Raw genomic sequence first — 18,939 nt, 5'->3', positions numbered from 1 at the left:
GGCAGGTGCCTGTAATCCCAGCTACTCAGGAGGCTGAGGCCAGAGAATCACTTGAAACCAGAAGGCAGAGGTTGCAGTGAGCCATGATCGCACCACTGCACTCCAGCCTAGACAACAAGAGCGAAACTCCATCTCAAAAAAAAAAAAAAAGATCAATCTCAAATACATCATGCAAAGTGAAAGAAGCCAGATTCAAACAACTACATACTGTTTGATTCCATTTTTGTAACGTTCTGGAACTGATAAAACTGTAGGGACAGAAAACAGATCAGTAATTGTGAGGGGCTGGGGAAATAGACTATAAGAAAGCATGAAGCAATTTTTGGGATGATAGACTATTTTGTATATTGATTGAAGTGTCAGTTACACACCTGAATGTGTTAGTGTACACTAAAAAGGTGAATTTGGCCAAGCGTGGTGGCTCATGCCTATAATCCCAACACTTTGGGAAGCCAAGGTGGGAGGATCACTTGAGCCCAGGAGTTCAAGACCAGCCTAGACAATACAGCAAGACCCTATCTCCATTAAAAATAATAATAATAAATAATTGTTAAAAAAGAAAAAAAGGTAAATCTTTCACTATATCTAAATTATACTGCAACAGACTGACCCCTCCCCTCAAAATTTGATCACTAATGCTGTGGAGAGCTGGACGTGGTGGCTCACGCCTGTAATCCCAGCACTTTGGGAGGCCAAGGCAGGTGGATTACTTGAGGTCTGGAGTTCAAGAGCAGCCTAGCCAACATGGTAAAACCCTGTCTCTATTAAAAATACAAAAAATCAGTCGATCATGGTGGTGCACACTTGTAATCCCAGCTACTCAGGAGGCTGAGGCACAAGAATCACTGGAACCCAGGAGGCGGAGGTTGCAGCGAGCCAAGATTGAGCCACTGGGTGACTAAGATCCAGCCTGGGTGACTAAGACTCTGTCCACCCACCCCCCCACCCCCCCACCCCCCACCCCCCACCAAAAAAAAAAAAAAAAAAAAAAACGCTGTGGAGAGGATAAACTGGATTACATCCAAATTCTTTTCCACCCCAAGTCCTAAGATTGTATGGATTCCACCTTTCCTACCTGTGGTGGCCTCAGAGCCATCGTGATTAGGGTTAAATCTGAGCTCCAATTTCTGTGTTAAAGCAATGAGGCCCTCTGATTGTATTATGTAGATATGAGTCCTGCCACCACTCTGGGACCTCTGGCTCCACTCCAGCTTGTGACAGAGGTTCCCTTCCTTCTCTTTCCTATCCTAACTCCTCTTGGGACCAATGAGGGACTCAGACAATTAATAAACAAGCCAGAAGAAACCTCAGGAGACACTGGTTTTATCTCTCTGCACAGGCTTCCTGTCTGGATCTCATTTGATCTTTCCATTAAATTTCAAATCAGGCAAAAGAAGAATCATATTTATGAATTTCCCTCCTGTATGGCCTTTTGGGCTTTCACTAGATTTTTATACAGTTAACACACATAAATGTAAAATACGGGACTCACAACCAAACTCATACTCAAGCTTATTGATACTAATACACACATACACACACACACACAAACATATAAAATTTTAACACATTCACACACCCCCTCCAAGATGACTGATTTATCAAATGTTATACAAAATAGTTAATTCCTGTTATGTACAGAACAGCCACACATATGCCATGGCCAGGAGGTCTCAAACAGCTATCAGAATGCTCATACTTTCTGCTAACGGAAAAGCCACTGTCTTCTATGCCACAAATATAGTCACAACTGTGGACTGTTATAGGAGTCCCATCTTTCTTACTGAAAGTTAGTTACTTTGCTGGTTCTTCTTGGAGGAGCTCAAGGGAATGGTTACAAACACTAGTAACCAGATGCCTCATACACACTTGAGTGCTGGGATAAAAAAATCAAGGGCCGGCCTGGCGTGGTAACTCATGCCTGTAATCCCAGCACTTTGGGAGGCTGAGGTGGGCAGATCACCTGAGGTCGGGAGTTCGAGATCAGCCTGACCAACACGGAGAAACCTCGTCTCTACTAAAAATACAAAATTAGCCAGGCGTGGTGGCGCATGCCTGTAATCCCATCTACTTGGAAGGCTGAGGCAGGAGAATCGCTTGAACCCAGGAGGAGAAGCTGTAGTGAGCCGAGATGGTGCCACTGCACTCCAGGCTGGGCAACGAGAGCGAAACTCCATCCCCCCAAAAAATAATAAAATCAATCAATCAATCAGTCAATCAATCAATCAATCAAGGGCCACAAGACAAGCCTAGACCTGCCCCTGTCCTCATATTCAAAAGGACAGAGAAGACTCAGTGGAGGGCAGGTAATGTCCACACTGCTCTTTTGTACTGAGCATTAACAGCAAACACATTAGGACTACAAAGGTGAGATGCTTATATAACAGAAGAGGCCCACTGTGACAGCAAATCCCACAGTGGTCTAGGGTCTTATTTCTGTGTGTTCCTTTCAGAAGGGAAGAATGGGGTAATTTAGAAATATTTAAATTTATAAATATCTAAATCTGTGATTTAGAAACATTCAATCATCTTCAGAAGTCTACAATAGCAGAAAATCAGTACTGTCTCCTCTGAGTCACTCAGACTTGATAATGTTGTTCCTTTGACATAATTATTAAAAGCTTTGTAGCTGGGTGCAGTTACTCATGCCTATAATTCCAGCACTTTGGTAGGCCGAGGTAGGATAACTCCTTGAGCCGAGGAGTTCAAGACCAGCCTGGGCAACATGATGAAAACCTGTCTCTACAAAAAATACAAAAATTAGCTGGGCATGGGGGCACACACCTGTAGTCCCAGCTACTCAGGAGGCTGTGGTGGGAAGATCACTTTCAGCCCAGAAGAAAGAGGCTGAAGTGAGCTGAGATCATGCCACTGCATTCCAGCCTGGGCAAGAGAGCAAGATCATCTCCGCCCCCCGGCCCCCCACCAAAAAAAAAAAAAAAAAAGTTTTATGGAAGACTGAAATACTTGTCAGAAAACATACTTTGACTTTTTATTCAAAGTTATATAGAATCCTAGGCAATGACTGTCCAGGTTTCCCCAAAAATATTTCTATTTCCAGTAGTATTTCCCAAGGATATATTCCCATAGTCTTTTCTTTCATATGTGATATGATGATAATGAACCATGAAAGGCCAAGTAAATGGCTTTTCCAATTTTAGGTTTGGACTTTGGCAAAGTACCCTGATAGCTGCTGGGGCAAGGGCTACTGTCTGTGGCCATAGAAGTGAATGACGCAAGGCTTGCTGGCCATGATGGGGTCTGAGTACATGGCCTTTAACAGTGCTCAAACCGAGACAACACTGCTGCTTCAGAGAAACAGAGAAGTCCTGTAGACCCACTGGCCAGACCTCCTGCTGCCTTGGAAACTTGACAGAGAGCTAAGCGGAACCACAAGACACACGACGTGTGACCAACAGGCTCAGCTGGCAAAGCCTTGGCTGCTCAAACAGCAGATCAATAGATTCACCTGCCTCCTACCTACCTTGCAGGCTGGCTGACTAGCTGTCTAGCCCTTTTCCACTCTGCCTAGGAGGACAAGTACAAGCCTAAGGTTCAAAGAAGATACTAACCTCTATAATTCTCTTGTGCTGCACATAATACATGGCCGTTCACCTATCATAGGAGCAGAACACTACCTGAGCTAACTTATACCCACCTGAATCATGAAGAGGCTCAAGCCTAAATGGACACTAGCCAACTTTGATGTCCTGTTCAAGCAGTCTTTTCCCACCTTCTTTGTTCTTTCTGGAAGTGACACCTCTCACTGCCATTTCTCAGACCAAAACATCATTAGTTTCAGACAAAAGTATCATAAGAAATAGCCAGGACTCAGATTTCATGTTAATTTCCCAATGATTATCCAGTTATGAAGAAATGAGGAAATACACGATAATATTACCGCATTTGAAATAAGCTTCTTTTGTTACCTACCATGAAAATGGTTACTTGAAAAGGCCAGTGGTTTCCTGATGTATTGAAGTTTCTTCTTTTTGAAAATTTGTTAGTTATTTCAAAATTTTCTTAAAGTACCAATTAGAGTACTTCCAATCTGTACAACAGTGCTATACTAACCTTGCAAAGTACTTTATCTTTATAATAAACATCTTAAATATTATACATTAAAAAAGAACGGAGGAGAGTGAAAGAAAAATGATAAATGATATTACCACATCTTGAGATGCATACTGGGGATCCTCTGGGTTGACTGACCAGTAGCAGTAATCAAAGCCAAATGCCATAACCTTCTCCCGGGAGTCCCCAAAGCCATCTGTTCGATTGTCCACCTAAAATCAAACACAGGATCCAGTGTCTTTTCTATCATAATATTAGAATCTGGCCAGTGGCACTTGATCACCCTCTACTATAGCTAGAGAGACTTGGACTGGTCATGAGACTGTTTATATTATCTTCCTGAAAAAGAAAAGGTAACCTTTGTCTCCATCTTATTAGATACAAATAAAGCACAGATAACTAAATTTGTCTGTCATTCTATCATATATCTGCCTACATATGAACCAACTATATGAGATGTGGTAAAGCTTGGGAGAGAAAGCCTCTCCCGCTCTGGGCATCTTCTTATCACTACAGGTTGAATGTCCCTTCTTTGAAATGCTTGGGACCAGAACTGTTACAGATTTTTTTGGATTTCAGATTTTTTTGGATTTTGGAATATTTGCATATACATAATGAGATATCTTGGGGATGTATCCAAGTCTAAACATGAAATCCTTTTATGTTTCATATACACTTTATAAACATAGCTTGAAGGTAATTTTATACAATATTTTTAATAATTTTGTTCATGAAATAGTTTTGGCTGCAACCCATCACATGAAGCCAGCTGTGAAACTTTCCACTCATGGCGTCATGTCGGCATTCAAAAAGCTTTAGATTTTGAAGGATTTCAGATTTCAAATTTTCAAATTAAGACGTTCAACCTATATTATTTCTTTTCTAAGTATTTCTGCAGAGGATACTGGAAGTGCGTGAGTAGTTTGGCCATGGTGCCTGACAGGCTTCATCAACCTGGGGCTTTCACTGAAGTTCCTGGAATATTCAACCCCCATTTAGACACCACATTGGACAGAAGAGTCAGAAGCAATCTAGCTGCTCAAGGTAGATGAGAGTAGAGCCAGAGCTTGGCCTTGCACTGACCTCCAGGTACTAAGGAGAATGGCATTATTCACAGAAATGCCTTATCTTATACACTCTGGACAGGGAAAGACAACCCTGCCACTAGCCATCATAAACTACAGAAGAATGAGGCTGCCAGAATGATTAAGAGATTCTTCGTGGATAAATGACCACAAGGAAGTCAGCAGCCAGGGAGGTGTGCAGAAGGCAGATTAAAGTTTGATCTTGGCTGAGACTTATTCTTAAGAACCAAAAACATGAGAATCTTACAACAAAGCAGCTGAAGTGATTAGGCAACAGAGATACAAATAAGAGAGAGCAGAGAATAAAAGGTCCTTTGTCCCTGGGGAGCCCTGTTGAAAGTCTGATAGGTCCCCATTGTTTTTTAGCAGAGAACTAATGACAAGAGGAAACACATCATATCACAGGAGTAACAAGAGAGCAGGCATGACTGTGAAGACTGGGGTCCAAATAACTCTCACTTTTGCCAGTTTCCTCAGCTCTCAGGAATGCTGAGTACCACCTGCAAGCTGACTATAGCAAAAGTCACATGGTCAGCTTCCCCAGTCTCTCTCCACTCCCCAAGGCCCAGAAAGAAAGAAACCCCTCCATCTTCTGTTTGCCTAGTAAATGGAGGAACAAGATGGAGAAAATTAGCCCTAAGGGAGACTGAGGGGTATGGAAGGAAGTTCCAAATGTCTGTCCAATTATGACTCTAAGTTCAGTAAGATCTGTGAAAGAGAATCTGTAACAAAACCCAGGCTAGTGACTGACTCCCTTCTGGGATCTGAAAGATGTTACTTGGATCTCAGTATAGCTAAAAGAAACCCTGTATTACCAGGTGCATACTACAATCCCTAATAATGTCTCTAGATAAAGTGGTATCAACTGAAAAGATTAGGACAAAGTTTAACTGGTGGTCAGGTGAGTTAAATAGAATATGGAATGCCTGCAGCACGATTTGAGTTAACTATTGCCCCCAAAACATCCCAAGTTTACTTTCAAAACATCTACCAACTAATTTCCAAAATAGATGCACCCTATTTGATAAAACTTAGGCTGCAGCAGCTAAATGCCCTGCACTTCTTTCTTGATTTCTTAATTTGCTTTATGATTGGCGTAAGCTCCTCCCCCTATTCCCCTTATATACCCCTTCCTCCCCAACTCTAAACACATTCACATATACACCTTCAGCCTGGAAGCCCCTGTAACAATATTAGCTCCTCAGTGGAAAGAAAATGAAAAACAATTTCAGGCTTACCTTTAAATTCCTGATTTTTGCCACTTTGCCATCAACTTCCACAATAATTCTTCCCCCTTCTTTGGTCTCCCTAGAAACAAGACCCAAGCTCAGAAGAAATGTTGTTTTTAAAGTCAAGAAAAAAGAAGCTGAAACCAGTGCTAGTGGGACAAAATATTTCCCTTCTGCTGTACCCTTAAGAGAAGTGTCTGTCTCCATAAATGGCTATAAGCGACGCATCAAGCAGTCCCCTAGCTGGCATGCTTCCCTGGATCTTTACAATTTGGCTCTGGAACAGCTCACATTCACATTTAGTACCCTCTATGTGTGAGGCACTGTATTAGGGGCACTACATATTGTTCTTCATCTTAAGCTATCCTCCTACATACCCTCCTGACATAGCTTGCTAACATATCATTTTTACAGGAAGAGGACTAAAGCTGAGAGAAATTATGTAACTTGTCCAAGGCCACACAGCTATCAGTGGCAGAGCTAGCATTTAAACTCATATTTGTCTGACCAGGAAGCCTAGGCTCTGAATTATACCTTAGAAGTCAGGCTTAGAAACCCTAGAGAGTGCGGGGAGCAGTGGCTCACACATACAATCCCAACTACTTGCAAGACTGAGAGTCAGGAGGATTGCTTGAGCCCAGGAGTTCAAGGCTGCAGCAAGCTATGATCACGATGCTGCACCCCAGCCTGAGTGACAGAGCAAGATCTCATCTCTCAAAAGAAAAGAAACTCTAGAGACCATCCTTGGCCCAGCATATAACACGGCATCATCTCTCATTTTCTCCAGCATTTTGGGCATGGATATTGACAAAAAAAAGTATCGGAATCCTCTCTGCTGAGACCCTGAGAATTTTTTCTCAAATCCTTTCTTTGTATCTTCTTAAATCAGAAGGAGGGCCAAGCTCCTCAAGAATCTTCCTATGTTGCAGTTATGTAGTAATACTGCTAACAACTAAACAATCTCTACACTCACTTTAATGGGCTTAATCCAGATGACCCACATACCTGATACCTATCCTTTTTCATGATATAAAAAGCCACAGCTAAATGTTAACAGATGAGAATTAATTAGAACATCCTCCACTACAAACAAAAGTTATCAATTAAATTACTCCTAGCCTAGAACCTGAAAGTTGAGACAATACCTTCAGTCTTATTTTTTATCCTTCCTCAGGCTTCCCAGGCTATGACCTAGAGGACTGGGGATAGGAGAAGCACAGTGAGACAGGGGTCTTTAGATTTAATTTTGTTTATTGATTTATTTAGAGACAGGATCTCACTCTGTTGCCCACGCTGGGGTGCAGTGGTGCAATCATAGCTCACTGCAGCCTCAATTTCCTGGGCTTAAGCATTTCTTCCACCTCAACTTCCCAAGTAGCCAGGATTACAAGCACGTGCTACCATGCCCAGCTAATTTTTATTTTTTTATTTTTTGTTGACACAGATTGGTATTGAACTCCTGGGTTCATGCGATTCTCCTGCCTCAGTCTCCCCAAGTGCTGGGATTACAGGCATAAGCCACACTGCCTGGCCCTTTCTAAAACGTTTAAAAACCAGACAGCCAAGCACAGAGGTCTGAGGAATAAAAATTGTTGTAATGTATTCTTTTATCAAATGTTCATAAAAACCATTGAAGTAGTTATCCCTATTTTACAGACTTAAAAACAAAAAACAAAAAATATGTAGGTTTCCTGTCATCGTCGTCGTCGCCGCCGCCGCCGCCGCTGCTGCTGAGGCTGCTGCCGAGGCCCGAGGATCGGGTGGCGGCAGGGGCGGAGCCAGACGAGGGAACTAGAGGAAGCGAGCGAGGAGCGCGCAGAGCTCGCTTTTCCACCCGCCGAGGAGCTGGAGCAGACCGGCCCGGCGCCGCCGCCTACCCGCCACACAAAGCCCAGAGCCCGCGTCCACAGCCATGTCCTCCTCCGCCGGCAGCAGCCACCAGCCCAGCCAAAGCCGCGCTTTCCCCACCCACACCGTGGCCATCAGCGACGCCGCGCAGCTACCTCATGACTATTGCACCACGCCCGAGGGGACGCTCTTCTCCACCACACCAGGAGGAACTCAAATCATTTATGATAGAAAGTTTCTGTTGGATCTTCGTAGTTCTCCCGTGGCTCAGACCCCACCTGCCATCTGCCCAATATCCCAGGAGTCACTAGCCCTGGCACCTTAATTGAAGACTCCACAAATAGAAGTCAATAATTTGAACAACTTGAACAATCATGACAGGAAACATGCAGCTGGGGGGGTGATGCTCAGTTGGAGATGGACATCTGACTCTCCTGCAAGGATTAGAAGAAAAGCAGCAACACTGATACCTGTGTGCACCTGATTTGCCCAATAGGATCAACAGTGAAAAGACAGAAGAGGCAATACCAGAGGTCCCCATTACAGTCTCCGTCTCCCACTCTTCCTCTGGGTGCCAAATGATGGGAAGATGAGCTTCATCTGACCATTTCTTCTCCCTGTCTCCTGTTCCCCTTCCCAGTTAAACAAGTTAGATTGAAGGCCCTTGGTGTATTTCTGTAGAGCTAAGCAGTCCTTAGAGGAAAACAGTTAAACTCTGGCTTTCCTAGTTTTTTGTTTTTTTTTTTTTAGACAAAGTCTTCCTCTGTCGCCCAGGCTGGAGTGGAGTGCAGTGGCATGCTCTCTGCTCACTGCAACCTCTGCCTCCCGGGTTCAAGCGATTCTCCTGCCTCAGCCTCCTGAGTAGCTGGGACTACAGGTGGCCGCCACCACGCCGGGCTAACTTTTTGTATTTTTAGCAGAGACGGGGTTTCACCATATTGGCCAGGCTGGTCTCGAACTCCTGACCTTGTGATCCTCCTGCCTTGGGCTCCCAAAGTGCTGGGAGTACAGGCGTGAGCCACCACGCCCGGCCTTCTAGTTGTTTTTTTATTGAGAGCCACCCTCATACCCTCAATTTTGTCCCAAATCAAATATCAACCTACAACTGCCTGGCTTGTTGTTGTTGTGCTTGGGAAGAAATGGGGAAGTCTGAGGAAGGGATACAGAGGCTTGGTGGGCCTAACACCATTCATGTTCCTTTGTATCCCACCTATGGTTCAGTGTTGCAAGATTCTGGGCTTGGGGTCTTTAAAACTAGCAGGGGGGAATGATAAAAAAGAGAGCTGCTTTTCCTTTTACCTTGAGGTATTTGTCCCTTGGGACAGAGCACAGTTTGTGCAACTCTGGTAGCATTACCCTGTGACACTGTTTTCAGGTCCTCTTCCCTTCTTTCCTCTGGGAGGAATGTCTTCTGTCTTTGGTATTATAGTTCATCTTCCCATTCTTTTACTTAGCACATTTGTGCAGGTATTTTTAACTCTGTACATCAGAAGAGAGCCCTTGATAACCAGTCTTGCTCTTCTTCTGCCATTCCTCCCTGCTTGCATCTTGTTGCTGGCAGAGTCCTCTTGTACTTCAAGAAAGTGAAGTGATTTTGTCTGCTCCTAGAGCAGGTCCATACCTAGTAATAGAGGCACTTTAGCCTCCACTTGGTGGGTAACGCCTGATCACAGTATTGTGTCAGATAATGCCTAAGAATGACCTCTGAAGAGTGTTGACCCATTTGAGTACCCAGTCTCAGTAGTCATTTTTAACTCCAGTGAGCATTGTGATAGTTGTTCTCAGATTGCAGTTTCTTATGTTTTGAGTTTGAAGTTGATTTTCAGAATGTTCTTAGAAAAGAATTGCATTTTTTTTCCTTTGTGGATCTGCTTTGTTTGGCTGCTGGGATAGATAAGCATGGGCTTAAAAAATGTGTTCCTCCCAGTTTTCTTGCCTTTCCTATCATACTCTGAATTTCCCTACCTCCCTCACTGTCTTCCTCTCTCCTTCCTTTCCTTCCTTTTTCTCTACCTGGCCATTTTTCAAATTTACATCAAAGATAGCTCAAGTGTTAGTATCTGAGAATATCTGTCACTCCTCTTATCTGAGAAGTGACCTTTTATTTTTAAGATGACTACAGACCTATTTTTAGATATGTTTTCAATACCATTTTGAACAGCAACTTTTTAATTAAACATCTTCCAGTGTTAGGAAGGTGAGAAATGTTCACAGGCGAGTCTGCTGTTCTATGTGACCATCTTTTGTCTCCTCTCATCCCCCAGGAGCTCTTTATTTTCCCCTCTAGTTTTGGATGTGCATGTTTGGAGTGTGTAGTGGGTGGTTTGTAAAATTGGACCATTCTGCCTTGTTATGGGTTGTTCATGAAAGCCTCATTCTTTTCTCTGACCCTTTAGCTTTTGCATTCACCCTCCTTCCCACCTACCTCTCCTGGAACTACTGACGGGCATAATAATCCCAGGAGAATGACTCCCCTCATAGAAAGATTAAAACATCCATCCCCTCATAGTTAAGTAGCCATTGGTATCCTGGGAATTTCTGGTTGGATTTGGTGCCCTGAACTTTCTTAGTAAGAAATCAGATCCCAGGGTGAGAGTAACAAGCCATTTGGCCAAGAAAGAAACCTGTTTGTTTTCCTTTTGAACTATGAAAAGACCCTGTTTGTGAACACATTTTAGAAAGAAGAGAGGAAGGATGTCTGCAGAACTTTGTTCTGTTTTCTGCTACAAAAATGTGAATAGTTCAGAGTGAAAACCTTTTGTGATGGTTGATGTCTCTCAGGAATAAGCTGGATCTCCAATGTTTTGGGGATGCTTTGAGTCTCAAAAGTTGATATTCAGAAAAGTATCTTTTGTTTGTTTAATGTATCCCTGTTCTGATTTTAATTAAACTCCAAATCTCATTTTACATATTCTTGAAGCTATACAGTGGGTAAAGAGTAAGTTTTCACAGGGCAAATAGTCTTCTAGAGCCTACAGTATTGGCAGATCAGATGTGTTCTCATAATGGTTAATTGGAGTAGACAAAGGGCAGCAATTTCATGAGATATGCAATTTTTGATTATGGGAAACTGTGAGGTAGAGGGGAGGACATCAAAATCATTTCCTATACAGCAGTATCATTTTATTGAGGGTCAGGCTGGGCGTGGTGGCTCATGCCTGTAATCTCAGCACTTTGGGAGGCCACGGCAGGTGAGGTCAGGAGTTCGAGACCAGCCTGGCCAACATGGTGAAACCCTGTCTCTACTAAAAATACAAAAATCAGCTAGGCATGGTGGCAGGCACCTGTAATCCCAGTTACTCAGGAGGCTGGGGCAGGAGAATCGCTTGAACCCAGGAGGCGGAGGTTTCAGTGAGCTGAGATCGCGCCATTGCACTCCAGCCTGGGTGACAGAGTGAGACTCCATCTCCAAAAAAAAAAAAAAAATTGAGGGTCAACTCTAGTCCTACTGAATAAATAGGCACTTGAGACACTAATGCAACTTTTCTGTAATCTCAAAAAGAGCAGTAGGTCTAATGAATCAAATCTTGGCTCTAACTACTTTTAGAACTTAAGCCAAACCATTCTGTCATCTGGAAAAACAAAAAATAGAAGCTTGGGCCAGATCATCTGTAAGATTTCTTCCCAAGCACAACATCAGATCCAATGACTCTGTCAAGTGAGTGTGTGCCAATGACTTATTTGAAGGTTGGAACAAACCACATAATCACCAGATTCCCCACATTCAGATAAGCCTCGATGAAGACTGTATAACACACCCTGAAGAACAGCTGCCATCTCTGCAGGATTCTGTGAGAAGAGGGAAGTGATCTGGACCTCTTGGCTGGGGCCACACTGGGTTTATCTGTATCTGCTCCTGAATCTCCAGGTTGCTACAATCTGTTCACACCTGGGTATCTACAGTCTTGACATCCTACCACTTGCTGCTCAAGGCTCTTAACTTGAGCTGGAAGTAAATAAATTGTGCTTTCATTTTCCCTTCACTTTTGTTTGGTATGTTATTCTCTACTGTGGCTGCAAGTAAACCAATTTCAGCATCATTTTCTTAATCTAATTCATGCTATTATAAATTCCTAGTGTCCAGCCGGGCGCAGTGGCTCACGCCTGTAATCCCAGCACTTTGGGAGGCCAAGGCGGGCAGATCATGAGGTCAGCAGATCGAGACCATCCTGGCTAACACGGTGAAACCCCATCTCTACTAAAAATACAAAAAATTAGCCGGGCATGGTGGCGGGCACCTGTAGTCCCAGCTGCTGGGGAGGCTGAGGCAGGAGAATGGCGTGAACCCGGGACGCGGAGCTTGCAGTGAGCCGAGATCGCGCCACTGCACTCCAGCCTGGGCGACAGAGCGAGACTCCATCTCACAAAAAAAAAAAAAAAAAAAAAAAAAAAAGAAATTCCTAGTGTCCAAGGAACTGAGAAGTTACTGAATGTTAGGAGTGGTCAATATTGTTATCCTGAGAACCCTAAAAGAACAGTTTCACAAATACAAAATATACCAGAGGCTACCTCCAGCATAGCATCTGCACTTATAAAAAAAACCCCCCAGCCCTGAGCTACCACATCCAGTTATGAAGAAGTCAGGTGTCACAAGCCATTTACCCATCAAAACGCAGCAGTTCAGGCATCTGCTTTCCCTCTTTCTTCAGTGTACTTCTTTTGCCTTCTTCCTATTCTCTTTTAACTTTTTGTTTCTTTCCATCTCATTGCTCTTCTCATTAGTCTGTCAATTACAAGACTTTTCAAAGCCAATCATTTCTATACGAGGACAAACATAATCCTCACTAGTACCAAATTTTATTATGGAAGACAATTCCTTTCTTGATCCTTCTGCCCAATTATAAAGTTATCTTATGTCCCAGAGATTTTTAAACTTGCCAAATAATTCCAACATGTGCCTCCTGGTCCCCAAAGCACCCTCTGCCAGATTTACCTCCCACCACTCACTTCCCTCCACACCAACCACCCCTTCCCCACCAAAACTTAACCTCTAGTTAGTCCCTTACAGTCTAAGTCCTTTGATCTTGGCGGTCTTACTACATAGAAGGCTCTTTAAATTCTCTCCACCTGTCAACAAACTCTAATTGATCTTTAAAAAACACTTCAACTGGTGACAAAGAGAAAAAAGTTCGTGGCTGCACACTGGATATCTCAAGAGCTGAGATGAGAGGTGCCGGATCAAAATAAGCCACGAGAAAACGGGCACTGAGGGCTGAGAAAGAAGGGGTTGGAACAACTTCCCCTACTTAACAGTTCCGTCCTGGATTAAATCAGCTGTCGAGCATAGAAAGAAACCGCGACCTGTGTGGGCCTCAATTTCCCCCTCACGCCCTCACCTTCTGCTTTCTCCACATCTTCGCAGAGAAACCCACGCGCACCCAGGAGCACACACCATTCAGCCTCAGTCCTCATGGGTACTCCCAAGCCCCCAGAAAGAGAGAGGAGAATGCTCATCCCTCTCCCAGCCTTTCTCAAAGGCCCAACCCGATGTGGCAAGCCTCGAGCCGCGGTCCCTCGAAACTCCTGCTGGCAGGACGCCAGCGACGCTCACCCAGGGCAGCCCTCCCGCGGCCGTCCGGGAACCGCTATCCCCAGGACACAACGCGAAACTCGACTGAGGTCCCCGTCCCGCCAGGCCTCCGCGGGTTCCGGACCCCGACCCCCGGGGTCACTTTGTCACCGATTTCTGCGCGCCAGAATCTCTGCAGCGGGAGACGCGGACCTCCCGCTCTTTTCAGCTCCTGTGAAGCCTCAAGCGCCCTCTCCCGCCCAGACTCACCTCTTGCTGAGCGGCCGGACCCGCACGGCGACCTGCACGTTCGCCATCCGTCTGCCACAACCCAAGTCCAGCAGGTCAGCTCAGTGGCAGCATCCCAGGCCCCCGCCCTAAGCCCAGACACAGCCCCAACCCAGCCCCGCCCGCCCCACGCGCCTCTGGGGACGCCGCCGCGCGGACGCGAGCTGCCGCCCGAGCGGGGCGGTGCCTGCCTAGCTTCGGCCAATCCTGAGCCCGGTGGGCGGGAGACCTCCCGGCCCCGCCTCCCCTCAATTCTCCTTAAAGCCTCCCGACTCGACCCCGCCCAAACACGCGCCGCAGCCCGAGCAGGCGGGCTCCTGGGGACGCTCGGCCAGTTGTTAGCCTGGTGGGCGGGAGGATGCCAGGGCTCGCTCCGCCTCGTTCCACCCGAAGCCTCCCGGGTCGTCCCCGCCCAAGCACGCGCTGCATCCCGAACCGGGTGGTGCCCGCCGAGCCTTGGCTAGTCGGTGGGCGGGAGGACGCCCAGGCTCGCCCCGCCTCGCTCAGCCCCACAGCCTCTTGGGACGCCCCCACCCATGCGCGTGCCGCACCCGGCCCAGCAGTGCCGGCCCAGCTTCAGCCAATCCTGAGCCGAGTGGGCCACGAGGACGCAGTGCCAAGTCTGTTGTTCCTGGCCCCGCTTACCCAGAAATAGTTTTTGTTCTTCGACTCGGTGTCCGTGCTATGTAAAGTCAAGTAAATCAATTAAATTTTGGTCCGAAAGTTTGCAAAGTAATTTGCTAAATACTTTTATTCTCTGAGTTCGCTTGAACTGTCAATTCTGTGGTTAAATTTTCGAGGCAGGCGGGGTGCAGTGGCTCACGTCTGTAATCCCGGCACTTTGGGAGGCTGAGGCAAGATCACCTGAGGTCAGGAGTTCGAGATCAGCCTGACCAACCTGGTGAAACCCCGTCTGTACTCAAAATACGAAAATTAGCCGGGCCTGTTGGCGTGGGCCTGTAATTCCAGCTACCCGGGAGGCTGAGGCAGGAGAATCACTTGAACCCGGGAGGCGGAGGCTGCAGTGAGCCCAGATCACGCCACTGTACTTCAGCCTGGGCTACAGAGCAAAACCCTGTCTAAAAAAAAATAAAAAAATAGAAGGCAGTCCCTTACTGGCAAGGTACTTCCTGACATCAGGGGCAAAGCATAGATGGAACCAATCCAGAAAAAGGGTTATTGTCCAGGTCTTCTTGTACAACCAAAAGATAGGTGGCTGGTGTTTATCTTTTCCCTTCAAGGCTTGAGGGTTAGCAGCCATATAGATAAGGGCAGTGCTGATCATAAACCCAATTGCATTTGCACAAAATATTAGCCTATCCCTTCCTGCCTTAAATCCTGGTGCTTGCTTCTCTTCCTTACTAATAAATGTCCTTTGTGGCATTTATTTTTCCAGAATAGGGAACTTGCATATGCACCGAAAAGCTGTTCAGGCAGATACCCTTTCTTCTCAATGATTTCCTTAATGGTGTCTAGGAACTCATTTGCTCCCTCTTGGTCAGCAGAAGCTGCTTCTCTTGTTATCTTGACATATTTTAAACCAAACCTTTCCAAATTTATCAAATCATCCTTTACTGGCATAAAATTGTTTAGCTTTAGATCCTTCACCTTCCTTTTGCTTCAAGTTGTCATATAATGACTTTGCTTGTTCTCAAATCATATTAAGAGTATATAGGTATATAGATATGTTTTCCTTTTTTTTTTTTTTGAGACGGAGTCTCACTCTGTCGCCCAGGCTGGAGTGCAGTGGCGCGATCTTGGCTTACCGCAACCTTCAACTCCCTGGTTCAAGCAATTCCCCTGCCTCAGCCTCCCGAGTAGCTGCGATTACAGGCGTGTGCCACCACACCCAGCTAATTTTTTTGTATTTTTAGTAGAGACGGGGTTTCACCATGTTGGCCAGACTGGTCTTAAACTCCTGACTTCAGGCAATCTGACCACCTCTGCTTCCCAAAGTGTTGGGATTACAGGCGTGAGCCACCACGCTGGCCAGGTATGTTTTTCTTACAGCAATCCTGTACCCACATAAAAGCTTCATTTTCTGTTTGTTGTTGTTGTGTGTTTTTTGTTGTTTTGTTGTTGTTGTTGTGTGACACAGAGTCTTGCTCTGTTGCCCAGGCTGGGGTGCAGTGGCACGATCTCAGCTCACCGCAACCTCTGTCTCCTGGGTTCAAGCGATTCTTTTGCCTCAGCCTCCCGAGTAGCTGGGATTACAGGTGTGCACCACCATGCCTGGTTAATTTTTGTATTTTCAGTAGAGATGGGGTTTCACCATGTTGGCCAGGCTGCTCTCAAACTCCTGACCTCAGGTGATCTGCCCACCTCGGCCTCCCAAAGTGCTGGGATTACAGGCATGAGTCACTGCGCCTGGCCAAAAGCTGCATTTTCAATATGAGATAAAAAGACATCTCAGGGCCAGGCACCGTGGCTGACACCTGTAATCTCAGCACTTTGGGAGGCCAAGGTAGGAGTATTGCTTGAGCCTAGTTTGAGACCAGCCTGGGCAAAATGGTGAGACCTCATCTCTACACAAATTTAAAAATAAACATAAACTATAAAAAGGTATTTCACAAAAGCGCAAGGTTTTTGTGCCTCCTGGTGTAGCTGTGGTCATGGCTGCACAATTTTTTAAAATTTTACAATGGTCCTTACAATGGATTCATTTATCATGAAATGGTAGGCAACCACAGCTGCAGATCTATAGTAAATATCAAGCAATTCAGCTTTTTCTTGTAATGTCATGACTTTTCTCTGCTTCTTGGGAGCACTTCCAGCATCACTAGCGGCACTTGGTACTGGCCCCCTGATGTTATTCAAGGCTTATGATATTGCACTGAATACGGTGAAAAACACCCAAGAACCTCAAGAGATCACTTTTTATTGTGATACACAGTTTACTGAAGAGAGGAACTGCTATGATGATTAGCATCACAGAGTTTTAAGCAGATGCTGGCAACACTTGACTCACTAAAACAGGAGGCAGTTACAAAATTACAGTAGTACAGTATGTACTAGTTTATAGTTATGTTTTTTGGGGGGGCTTTCACATTTGTTGATTTTTATTGGCGATCTCTTTTTCAATACAATTTATGCCCTCATCCCCATTTCCAGTCTGATTATACAATTGCTAAGTGGCAGAAAGGTCTGGAATAAATATTTTTAAAAAAAAAGGCAAAGCTGTGAAACTAAGTTGCATGCAACAGGTTCTATGAGGGTGGGGGAAGTGTGTGAGAAATAAAACAGAGTAAGACAATGTAATTGGAAGGTTTTAGCTAAAGTTCTTTTCAGTCATCTTTGTCTTTTATTCCATGTTTCAGGATGCTTGTGAACTCGATGTAATTGAAATTCCCCTTTTTGTCAATAGGTGCTTCTCTGTGCAGCTCATCCACTTCCTCATCTGTAAACTGATCCCCCATGGTTGTCATCAGCTCTCTCAGGTAATCTTCCTGAATGGTGCCTGTTGCTTCTTCATCAAAGCAAGCAAAAGCATTTCTGATGACATCTTCAGGATCTGTGCCATTTAACTTCTCACCAAACATGGTGAAATTAATGGGCCCTGGTACCTCATTCATTGTGGCATCAAGGTATGCATCAGTGGGATTCTTCCCTAGAGAAGCAAGCATATCATGCAAATCTTGTTGATGAAACCATCTCTGTTCTGATCAATCATGTTAAAGGCCTCTTTGAACTACTGAATCTGTGACTGGTCAAACATGGCAAACACATTGGATATTGTGCACTGAGGGCATTTCTTGGTGGTCTTCGTCTTTACCTTTTTGCTCGACATGGTGGTTGTTTAATTCTGGCACCAAACACCAGAACTGGAGCCACCCTGTGCGAAATGACGAGCGACAACGAAGAGCGTGGGGCTGTGGCTGGACAGTGGCGGCTATAGAGTTATGATTTAATACTGCATTTTAAATTTGCTTACATGTACAGTCTGTATGTTTTCATAAAATTTAACTTTTAATAGATTTGTGTATTTTGTGGTAGTAAATGACAGACTTGTATCTACATATATTTTTTGCATTCAAGACATCTGTAGGCCACATAGTTCATCTGTGAATTTTTTTTTTTTTTTTTTTTTTTTGAGACAGAGTTTTGCTTTTGTTGCCCAGGCTGGAGTGCAATGGCACCATCTCAGCTCACTGCAACCTCCGCCTCCTGGGTTCAAGCAATTCTCCTGCCTCAGCCTCCCAAGCAGCTGGATTACAGGCATGTGCCACCATTCCTGGTTAACTTTGTAATTTTAATAGAGACGGAGTTTCTCCATGTTGCTCAGGCTGGTCTCAAACTCCCAACCTCAGGTGATCCACCCGCCTCCGCCTCCCAAAGTACTGGATTACAGGCGTGAGCCACTGTGCCTGACCTGTGAATTTTTCAAGTTGTCACAAAGCTCCAAACAAATTTCCAATATATTTATTGAAAAAAAAAATTGTTGCCGGGCACAGTGGCTCACTCCTGTAATCCCAGCATTTTGGGAGGCCGAGGTGGGTGGATCACGAGGTCAAGAGATCGAGACCATCCTGGCCAACATGGTGAAACCCTGTCTCTACTAAAAATACAAAAATTAGCCAGGCATGGTGGTGTGCACCTGTAATCCCAGCTACTCGGGAGGCTGAGGCAGAAGAATTGCTCGAACCCAGGAGGCGGAGGTTGCAGTGAGCTGAGATGACACTACTGCACTCCAGCCTGGTGACAGTGAGACACTGTCTCAAAAAAAAAAAAAAAATTGCATATGCACTTCAAACTTATATTGTTCAAGGGTCTAATGCATAATTTTTTCAGTAAACTCAAAGTGGATTCCCCAAATTGTGAGATAAATCTTTTATGTAAATTCATGTGTTTTACAGATATGTGAAGAAATCCCACAATACAGTAATTACAATCTTATTAAAATCTCAAC

At 44.9% G+C, this 18,939-nt stretch overlaps 1 protein-coding gene and 2 pseudogenes across 10 annotated transcripts in view; 1 reads left to right on the top strand and 2 right to left on the bottom strand.

Moving 5' to 3' along the window:
* The window catches only part of STARD9 (StAR related lipid transfer domain containing 9), a 151,442-nt gene extending 137,245 nt beyond the window's left edge, over positions 1-14,197 (bottom strand). For 7 of the 10 annotated variants that reach the window (XM_063652147.1, XM_063652149.1, XM_054452108.2 and 4 more), the window contains exons 1-3: positions 14,016-14,197; positions 6,398-6,467; positions 4,170-4,286 (exon numbers count right to left, since the gene is read on the bottom strand). In XM_063652147.1, the coding sequence (XP_063508217.1) occupies positions 4,170-4,286; positions 6,398-6,467; positions 14,016-14,062 (234 nt within the window). In that variant the 5' untranslated portion in view covers positions 14,063-14,197. Of the gene's footprint in view, positions 1-4,169; positions 4,289-6,397; positions 6,468-14,015 lie in introns of those variants that run through there. The other 3 variants (XM_063652153.1, XM_063652152.1, XM_063652148.1) reach the window with 2 other exon arrangements.
* LOC129014612 (eukaryotic translation initiation factor 4E-binding protein 2-like) lies at positions 8,150-8,921 on the top strand (annotated as a pseudogene).
* A 1,603-nt stretch (positions 14,198-15,800) lies between the features above and the next one.
* On the bottom strand, positions 15,801-18,571 carry LOC129014608 (myosin regulatory light chain 12B-like; annotated as a pseudogene).
* Between the last annotated feature and the right edge of the window lie 368 nt (positions 18,572-18,939).

This window comes from Pongo pygmaeus, chromosome 16 (assembly GCF_028885625.2).
Source record: "Pongo pygmaeus isolate AG05252 chromosome 16, NHGRI_mPonPyg2-v2.0_pri, whole genome shotgun sequence".
NCBI classification, from domain to species: domain Eukaryota; kingdom Metazoa; phylum Chordata; class Mammalia; order Primates; family Hominidae; genus Pongo; species Pongo pygmaeus.
Note: the sequence above shows the minus strand (reverse complement) of the source record. Positions and strands in the feature narration are given on the sequence as shown.